The following is a 10,854-nucleotide window of genomic DNA, read 5'->3' as shown; positions in this document are numbered from 1 at the left end:
AGTTTGGTTACAGAGTTTAAACCTGAATTCTAAAATCAATGCAACTTACAAGTTCAAAACGATGTGTGATGCTGTAAAATACTAACCTTTAAATGAATCTGAGCTTTTGTTGTTGTCATTGTGGTGCAATGTAATCTTACAAAGCTGCATAGAACAAAATATTGATTTTAAATATCAATATCAGGTTTTAAGTAGTCACGCTTACTGCTTAAAAATAAGTACATGCTGATTTGACAAGCAAGGAAACACAAAATCAATAATGTAATTTTATTTTAATACCAGAAAGTGAGTGTTAAGTTATGCAATTCATGAATTATTATTCAACAGAGCTTGCACCTATACAGCTGAACATGTATTTGTAATTCTTATAAGTCCCGTGAGCATAGAAGATATTATTTCTTGAATATGTCAATATCTTGTTACATACCTATAGATTCAGCTGAGTATAAAGTGTCAGTGAAGATACAGTATTTATGCTTCGCTCTCTCAGAGAGATGGATTTAAATTTCCAAAAGATAGCAAATCATCGCATGGCAGCTTCCTCCATTAAATATTTATAAAATATTTTAGCAGTTGAGGGGGAAAAGTATTTGATTTCTGCATGGCCTGTTCGACACATGAACTAACAAGGACAATATGAGAAAATAACGTCAGAAACATCCCAATAATACATTGGCGTTTTCACAATGTAGCACAAAACAATGCATTGGAGTGCTCCAAAGCACAGCCTGTAGCCCTCGATCACTCTACATCACATTAGGATGTGAAAATATTTCAGTATTCTGAAAGAGGCAGTAGGATTGTCGGTATTAGCAGCAGGATTCTGTACAACAGGAGGCATTTCTTAAGTTAAATCAGCTTTAGCTGTCTCATTTTCAGCTAGGAGAGTAAGGGTTTGAATACCACCAGCAGCTCCAGTTTATTCCCTGCCACACAATCTAAAGTTTTTAAGCTGAGTTTATTCAAAAAGTAGCTTGATTCATTGCAAATATGAATGTTATCATGCTGTTTATTTCTGGAGCCTGAGAAATCTGTTATATGATATTTAGTTTTTCTGTGCCAGTAAGCAGTCACTGATACAAGGTCAAAATACAAGCTCTTTAGGCCATGCTGGAAATGTCAACGCTGTGTGGAGAAAACAGTCAAGTAATGGCATTGCCATTCTCCTCCTCGACCAAACTATGTTGCGGTGACAAGTGGCTGGGGCTCGACCTTGTTCTTAAATTAATTGAACCATATAGCTTTGCAGAGTGCTTTGAATAAGCGAAGGCTTTCCTCCTGTACATCTCCCCCTTCCACATGGAAATCATCAGCAGTGTCGACAGAACCACTCCGCCCAATGTGAGAAGGCAAAGGCCTGCAATAACACACCTGTCCAAGTGCGCACCTATCCTGGCACTCTCATTTTCGAGTCTTTCCATTTCACGTGCAGAGACGTTATCAGGGTTCACTCTGACATCACGAGGGACTGTGTATGATATGATCACCAGAGAGATCCCAGTGATGAGGAACGTGACTGCACTGATGAATCCATAATCCACAGATTTCCCCGAACTCTCCGAGCTGAGGTCAATGTCAGACATCAACGACAACTCCTGGAGGCCCATGGGATGGATTTCGCTTGAGGAGTCGTGTAGTGAAGTGACATGGCGACCACTTTTCTCACTTGTGTCTGGGGTAGCCAATCGGAGATTGACATTTTCATCTATGTACGTGAATGAGGTTTCTAGTTCCTCATCACAACACACCCTGACCTTCTCTGCAGGCTGATGCCGGTGCTGGCCATGTTGTCCTCTGAGGGGAGCCGTCCTTGGTGCTGAATTACATTGTCCCTCACATGCAGGCGCCTTCAGAGTGGGTGAAGCTTGTTCCACTGAACTGCTTAGCTTGTGAACGTGAAGAGGGCTAGAAGACCAGTCCAGTACCACAGGGGGATCGGGTCTTCCCCCTCTTTTATCTATGTAGAGCAACTCCACCGAGGCCATCAGATCCACTCCCACCAGTTTTGATTTCCTGCCGCATTAAGAAATCCAAACTAAACCTATAAGGACATATATTACAATAATTTAGAAAAGAAAACAACACAGAGAATAGAGCATCTATAAGAGCCAGCAAACATTTTTGTGTTTTAATAGACGTCTAATAGACATCTAAACATAGTCCTCTTGGCTAAACAAGGCTAAACTTGGGCTGTCAGTCAAAATCTAATTGATATCTAAGAATAGCCCAAAACTAGACCAGTCATCAAATAGACAGATTACACAGACTTTATATGTGTAGTCATTCATTTCTGTTTATTTGATGACTAGTCTGGTTTTGGCCTATTCTTGGATGTCTATTAGATTTTCTCTGAAAGCCCAAATTTAGCTTAGATTACTATGTTTAGACGTCTATTAGACATCTATTGAACTTTTTTAAAACAAAAATTGCTTGCTAGTAGTGCATTAGTGCCTGCCCACTGCTGGTTCTGGAAATATTATTGTTAAACCATTATAAAGCTAGCTGGAAGGGCATCCGTTGTGTAAAACATATGCTGGATAAGTTGCCGGTTCATTCTGCTGTGGCGACCCCTGAATAATAAAGGGACTAAGCCAAAAAAAGAAAATGAATGAATGAATGAATTATAAAGCTTCAAACACACCAACCAGACACTATATGGATCACCACAATAAAAACTGATAACCAGTAAATATGAGGACAAGAATAGTGTAAAGACCTTAACAGGTTTAGTAATGCAAACCTAATAATATTAATGCAAAAATATAGAATTCTACTAAACCATATACAGTCTTAGACTAAATAACAAGACTGCTTTTAAAAGGTTTATCAGTTCTTATTATCCACAAGGAAATAGTAGAAAACCCTACTTTTACTATAATACAACTATAATATATTGAACTGACACTGTTTCAATTTACTATAATCTTCTATGTGAAACTACTTTGACACAATCTACATTGTAAAAGCACTATAGAAATAAAGATGAATTGAACCGAATATACAACGTTTCTATAAAATGTCTGCATTCATATTTTTCCATTATTCTTTGTATCTAGGCATAGTTGAGCCAAACCAATCTACAGGACCACAGGAGACTCGATTTGCCTCTAACCAAGTTTTGACTATATTTATTCATACTTTCATTAATTTTTCTTCAGCTTAGTCCCTTATTTATCAGGTGTCGCCACAGTGGAATGAACCACCAACTATTACAGCATATGTTTTATGCAGCGGATGCCCTTCCGGCCGCAACCCATTACTGGAAAAGACTATGTATTTATTTGTTTATTTATACAAAGTTTAATTGGATTTTGTCTTTGTAGGTCAGTCTAGTGTAACGTTAATGCACGTGTCCCGATTTCAAGCTCAACTGTGACTCATGCGTACTATTTACTGCTCTAACCTATTTATGAGGACTACAATGGGTTAGCAAGGCTGTATTTGAACAAAATCCTTCGCCTCTTTAACGAAAGTCGATTAAAGTTACTGATTAGCCCTACCGCTTCAATATCCAATTAGCAAAGCAATCCGTATAAAACCCAAGATAAGCCATAAGTCCCTTTAAAACGCAAGGCTCAACGGCCGACGGGGATATAGACACTACACTGCAAAGTACAGACCGATATCATGATACATTTTTTAACGATCGACATCTGAACAGATAAGTCTACTTTTACATACAAGTGTTGCAAGATATTATTTTTATGATATGTCAAGTCATGCAAAGTTGTTTACAAACATAAATACTTTTCAAATTCACAATATATATCAAATCAATAAACAAAAACACAAGTACGAACATCAGTAGCTTATAAAAACAAAATGTAATTCGGTCAACTCAAAAACAGACAATAAACCCATCGCACCTGCAGCAGCCAAACCCTTATACTAGTGATTGTATAAACACGTGTATATACAGAACTTGCTGTTTTAAACGAGTATATAATAGACAGAGTATTACAGTAGTTTTGGCACGTGTCCATCAGGCTGCATCGTTACACTCATCAATAGGTCCTAAAATGTCCCGTATAGAAAGCGGCACAAACAGCACACCTTTAGCATCTCGCTATATTTAGGCACGAAACATACATTGTTTGTAGTTGTTTTTGATTAATACCTTCTCGTTTGATGAACATTTTGGCCTCCCGGCTGCTGCTATCCGCCGTTCTCCCTCCCACGCTCCGTTTTAAAGATGAACTGAGCTCTGATAGCGAAATTACGAATTCTACTATGGCAAAGGGATGGACATAAATATTCACTAGGTATTGATGACGTCTCTCGGTTTCCTTCCTATGGGGAAATGTTTGTGCGTGAATATTAATAGAATTGTCCTGACGTAGCTTAGATTCCAACATTTAACGAAGTATCTCTTATTGAATTTTAATTAGACGTGGCTGACGTTGCTGTCCAACGCTCCAATAGTGAATCAACCGGTTTATGAATATTAACGATTACATCTTCGCCATAGTAACGTTCGCAATTCTTCTCAGCTACGCCTCGCTGATTTACATCACTCGTGCGTTGATAACTAAATCATCAGAGGGTTAAAATAGCATCTGAACCACGGTGAATGAAGTTCGAAAAATATTTTTTATTCTTCATATGACTGGAAACTATAGCTTGGAGACAGTTTTATACTATAAACCAGTAAGAGTAGAGTCTGCGCTAAACCACACCCATTTTATACCATCTGCTCTTCTGTGCTTTCAGAGCTTGAAAGATTACTGGTCAGTTTGAAGAAGGTTTGTATAATCTATATTGAATCTCCACAACCAGCAGCTCATACCAGCACATATTTTTTTTTCGAAATGACCTTGTAAACATACGACTTCCAGTTTACCATGATTTATTATAGGCTCCCTGCACCAAATTAATGATGATTTTGCAAGCCCCTAGCCAGCCTATTAAAAGGGGTGGTTCTTAAAAAGTGGACCTTTATGTAGTTATTCTAGGTTCAAAAAACTGCTTTTTAGTGACATTTGTGCTGGATTAGCTTGTCGGGTGGTTATCATTACCCTACTTTTTGATGCAACAAAAAATACTTTCTACATTTTTGTCAAAGTGCTTATCATACTATTTATTTATTTATTTTTATTTTTTTTTTTTACAAATGTGCATTTAAAAAGTGCATTATATAAAAAGTAATTAGATTAGAATTTAGAAATATGAACCAAATACTTATTTTTCAATGCTAATTTATTATCATTCATCATAAAAAAACAAACAACAACAAAAAAAATTGTAGCTACATTGTTAGCGGTGTCAAACAGCATTTCCCTTTGTTTACATCCTTTTTTACGTCCTCACTACAACATGCCTTTAACGCTAGAAACTATGCATGTAATAGATCAATTTAAAAAAATAAAAATACTTACAGGTTGGGGCTCACAGTCCATAGCTTTGTCAGTTGTAGGAGATTTACCTGAATCCAGCACTGAACTGGGAGAGATTCTGGAAGCTGTCCTTTGTCAAATGCTAGCTGTATATTTTTTGTAATTCTCTGGATCATAATTAAAATTTAACTGTAAGCACTTCTCTCTTTGTGTCGTGTCCTTTGAAAGCCTAAATACAGAAACAGAACAAGCTCTGTGGAAATAGCAGCGTTTGCTTGTCATTTTAGCTTTCTCTACTATAACATTACAGCGCCTCTTGCCCTGTAAGTCCCTTCACTGCGCAGGGTGTGTGCGTGTGGTGAATGCACGTAACCGGAAGCTTTTTTTATTTTATTTTTTTTACAATGTTAAATGCATGTTATTCTCTAGTTTTTAAATGCTTAATGTTCTAAACTAAACAGGAGAAAAAGAACATATATTTCATCCGCAAGATCATGTTGAGCTTTTACTGCACTTACAGCAGAGCCCTCCTTGACAATAAGCAATCAATATTATTTCCACAGATACGTGCTATTGTGTTGACCAATACAAAGGCTGACTTGGGCTCAGGGCCAGGCAAGTTCCCATTTAACAGATGAGTCTGCAGAGAAGCGGGGCTTACTCAGCCAGAGATTAATGTCCTGTGCTGGTGGAGGCTCAGCTCAGGGAGTACGAGGTGCACAGTCATGAATTCCCATCTGTCACTGCTGGCTTTATGAACATAGGTGGAGTAGATATATGCTGCAGTCAGTTTGGACTATTTTCAACAGGACGGAAATCTCAGAAGGGTGTACGGCTTATTTTCTGCTGCATGCCCCTCTGAGATTTCCATACCGTCAGCTGCCAGCTGAGCCATTTCGGCATGTTTTGCCAAGGACAAAATTGAGTTTCAGAGCCTTGGGTATCAATCAAGTCACCTTGCACTGTAGAGAATCATGTTGTGGCTCATCAGTCTGACCTCATGTTGTTTGGTCCAGGTGATTACACTGCCGTATGGTCACTAAACAACATTAACAACCATGCAGTCACACACCTTTGCTCTAGAGAAGAATTAAAGGTACAGCTCACCCAAAAATTTAAATTCTGTCATCATTTACTCACCCTTTATGTGTTTCAAATCTTTATAAGTTTCTTTCTTCTGTTGAACACAAAAGAAGATATTTTGAAAAATAATACTGAAAACCTGTATCCATAGACTGATTTCACGTGGCTGCCATTTTAAAAAGTGAAATCGAGGCTGCGGTGGGAAGAAACCTGGAAGTATTGCTTGGAGTCACATAGGAACGTTGTGTACCTGGCTGTATATCTTATCAGCGAAAAAGAAAATGATACAAATTTATAATTTCACCGCCTTCCGTGTGACCCGATGGTCCGTTCTGAATGAATGGTGAAAATAAAAAGGGATATCAGTACTTATTTTCAACTAAGGGAAATGGCACTAGTTCGCTAACGTTTTCTTTCCCTAACACACATTTTCGATGCCTTTTATCAAACTTAAGTTAATGAACTGATTCCTTCTCTATATTACACTTGTCATGATACTGAATTTCGGTACTGAAATTTAAAAAAAAGTCAATTTCCCGCTAACATTAAGGCACTGTTGATGACGTTCTTAAACATCGCTGATTTGCCATTGTGTTCACGTTCTCAACAGAAATGACTGGGATTGGCTGTAAAGGTCATCAGTTCACCCACCGCACTTCACGATGTTTACCGAGTGCAAGCACAGACGAGCAATCTGCTGATGAATAGACTGATCTTCACTGATGAACTTCACGGCCAATAACAGTCATTTCTGTTGAGCACTGGTGAATACTATGACAAATCAGTGGTGTTTAAGAACGCGCTCAGCTTAGCGGGAAATGGACGTTTTTAAAACTTCAGTACCGGGACAACACTATTACAGACAACAAAGGGAGTGCTACAGAAGACTGCATTGTTTTATCGCTCACCTGGTTACATAGACTGAAGCAGAGGAGCATCCTCACGGTGTTTACCTGCTGCCATGAACTGAAGTCTAGGAGGACACATAAGCGTATTACTCTTACAGAGATTGTGATTTAGTTTGATGCCTAATATGCTTTTAATTGTTTAAATTAAACGGAACTGAATGATATTAAAGTGATTTTTATACCATATCTGCTCTTTGAAATTGTGGCAACAGCTGAAGGTTTGTAGTCCACCGCATGTTGCTGCAATGTTTACAGTGCTGATCCTATACTTCCGGGTTTCTTCCCACCGCAGTCTCGCTTTCGTTTTTTAAAATGGTGGCCATGTGAAATGAGCGTATTGACGCCCATATGTATTTTTTGTACGTTGTACGTTTGTACATTGTACGGTTTTCTGCTTTCTTCAAAATAACTTCTTTTGTGTTCAACAGAAGAAAGAATCTCATAAAGGTTCCTTTAAATGTAGAATTAAAGGTTAAATCTGAACAGAATTATATTGTCTGTACTGTGAACTCACATTACAATGGAGTGTTAGTCTGGAACACACAAGTGTAAAGTTTTGACTTTTTGTTTTAAGATCTGCTAGACAGTCAGTTTCTCAGTACAGAGAGTGTGAAAGGTGGCGATACTTGCCTGGTGGATTGTGAACCAGTAAGGTTGGTAGTATCACCAGCTGCCTCTCAGAGGTCATCAGCCTCAAAAAGAAAATAATCTTAGAATATAATTTGACATGATGCTCACATGTGCGACTTCTCATATATTTCGTCCAGGTGTATAAATTATGTAAACTTATGGCAGTATGACCTGCCAAAAACACAACCATTTTGTTTTTATTTAAAAACAGTCATATAAAGGAAACCAAAATTTTTGATTTGGAGCTCAAAAAATTATGCATATATATATATATATATATATATATATATATATATATATATATATATATATAATTAAAATAATTAAATTAAATTATTAAAATAATTTTTAATAATAAAATTTTATTGGGCCTCACATTGGCGCAGTGGGTAGCACAATCACCTCACAGCAAGAAGGTCACTGGTTCGAGCCTCAGCTGGGTTAGTTGGCATTTCTATGTGGAGTTTACATGTTTTCCCTGTGTTGGTGTGGGGTTTCCTCCGGATGCTCCGGTTTACCTTACAAGTCCAAAAACACGTGGTGCAGGTGAATTGAATAAGCTAAAATTGTCCGTAGTGTATGTGTGTGAATGAGTGTGTAGGGATATTTCCCAGTGATGGGTTGCAGCTGGAAGGGCATGGTGAGACAAAGAACCAGATTAAAAATGAATTATACCATAGTTATTGCTGTATATTCTGGTATACAGATTAGATATGTGCTGCAGGACACTTACAGTGGTCTTTTATTAGCAAGGTAAGCACACTGGAGTAGGTAGGGATGGATAGTGAAGAGAGGAGCTGTCCGTGGTGCTGAGTGCAGTGACTGAGCTCAGACTGAAATCACTGCTGTCCAGAGAGATAAACATGTCACAGCTCATGTGATCCAAGGTCATGTGCTACGTGATCCAGGAGGTGAGCATATCAGGCAGTGTTGTGTTCAGAATACTAGCTTAGGGCACACTGAACAATGCGCTGTACTATTGTGTGAAAGCAGCATTATTCCATGACGAGTGTCTCAGACGGATGCATTCTACATTGTTACACGGCCTCAAGTGTTCGATGCTAACTAAAATAGTTTCAGTTGGTTTTATTAGGTGAAATAATAGGTTATATAAAATAAAATGATTGCATTCACAACTTACTAAATAAAAGAAGCTGAAGGACTTAAATATTAATTTAATCTAAATATATTAATTTAATCTAAATAGAAATGTTTCAAATAAAAAAAACTAATAATTTCTTATAACAAACAAAATGTAAATATAAAAAAAAAAGGTAATTTATAATTATCAAAAATACTAAATCATATGTTAATAAACAAAATAATGTATTATAAATAATATTAAAGTAATACATACAGCAATCTGGATCAGCAAGTGGCTTCATATCATGATTTTATTTAGAAATTATATTGTTTAATAGGGGCTGCACGGTGGCACAGTCGGTAGCACGTTCGCCTCCCTGCAAGAAGGTCACTGGTTTGAGCCTCAGCTGGGTCAGTTGGCATTGCTGTGTGGAGTTTGCATGCTCTCCCCGTGTTCGCGTGTTCAAATAACTTTTGTGAAAATAAAATGTCAAAATATGTGTGAAAATATATTTCATCCAGTGCAAAAGTTATATTCATTTAAAAATTTTACAAAATATTTATTCTGACCTGAAATTAATAAACTAAAAAAGTATATGGGATCGTACAAAATGTTATTTTATTTTAAATGACTCAAACCTTTTGCTGACAAGAGTGTCAAAGTGTAAATACTTAAACACAGAATGATTTAATATTTTAGAGCTGCATTGGGATCCTCAAAAAGAGTGTCATCAAATTATGATACATTTTGATTAAATATTCGACAAGATATTTTGATATTTTAGTGGGTGTAAATCTACACAAAAATATATGATATACGAAAAACTTAATTTAAAGCTTAAAGGGATAATTCACCCTCTAAATGAAAAAACAAATTACTCATCCTCAAATTTACTCATCCCCTATCAAAGCAATAGTTCACCTTGATTTAAGTGATCAACTGTTATGGGTTTTTTTCTTCTGTTGAACACAAAGCAAGACATTAAGAAGAATGTAAGTCCATGCAAAAATATGTTTTATTTTTTCCCCCTGCTTTAGATGAAGAGAGAAAGTCTGAAATCACATGAGGGAGAATCAATTCTGAACTGTGTATACATTTCCATTTAGGGTGAATTATTCCTTTTATTGATACTTGAAATCAAGCATATATATTTATTTGCATAGTAATATATACTGCAGTAATAAAGAAAAATATGGTAGTATTATATGATAATAAAAGCCTAGGATAAGGTCTGTATGTCTGCAAGCCCTAACGGATGAAAAATAAGAATAATACTCTGACAAATATGGCTCTAAACTCTTAAGCCTCTTAAATACATATTAGATTTGAATTTTAGGGCATGTGGAAAGAAAGACAGCAGGGTTTTTAAGAGATCAGCGGAGACCCACCGACAGACCTATTAAAGACATTAAAGAAAAATGTTTCTCATCCTGAAAATGTACCACTATATACATTTCTGGAGAGTGCCAAATACGTCCCAGGTGCTACTTTTTTTGCAGTTATTGTTTTCGCGAATCCACCAGAGGCCGCTGTGTACGCTTTTTGAGATCTCAAATTTATCTTATGAGTGGCATTCGCATCAGCTGTTCTTGTGTAAATCCAATAGAGGCCGCTGTCGACTGACTGACCAACCCCCCCATTCCCTAAACCCAACTGATAGTGTTTTAAAAAGCATCGCTTGAACAGCGCCCACTCACTTCCTTTAACCCAGTCGAAAATGTTTTGAAAGGCAATCCAGAAAAAGATTTTTACCACGTTTTCAGTTTTTTACCACATTCTCACTCTGTTATTTGCTTATTTTTTTGGCTTTTGTTTG

The 10,854-nt window shown here is 37.0% G+C and overlaps 1 protein-coding gene across 1 annotated transcript; it reads right to left on the bottom strand.

Annotated features, from left to right (window-relative positions):
- Nucleotides 1-284: 284 nt before the first annotated feature.
- LOC130243408 (transmembrane protein 74) lies at nucleotides 285-4,176 on the bottom strand. The gene is made up of 2 exons (XM_056475571.1): nucleotides 4,118-4,176; nucleotides 285-2,041 (listed from the first exon to the last, which is right to left on the bottom strand). The coding sequence occupies exon 2, from the start codon at nucleotides 1,983-1,985 to the stop codon at nucleotides 1,143-1,145; it is 843 nt and encodes a 280-aa protein (XP_056331546.1). The 5' UTR covers nucleotides 1,986-2,041; nucleotides 4,118-4,176; the 3' UTR covers nucleotides 285-1,142.
- Nucleotides 4,177-10,854: the final 6,678 nt, after the last annotated feature.

The sequence above is a fragment of the Danio aesculapii genome, chromosome 16 (assembly GCF_903798145.1).
Source record: "Danio aesculapii chromosome 16, fDanAes4.1, whole genome shotgun sequence".
NCBI lineage: Eukaryota > Metazoa > Chordata > Actinopteri > Cypriniformes > Danionidae > Danio > Danio aesculapii.
The sequence above is the reverse complement of the archived record's forward strand: the minus strand, read 5'-3'. Positions and strand labels throughout refer to the sequence as shown.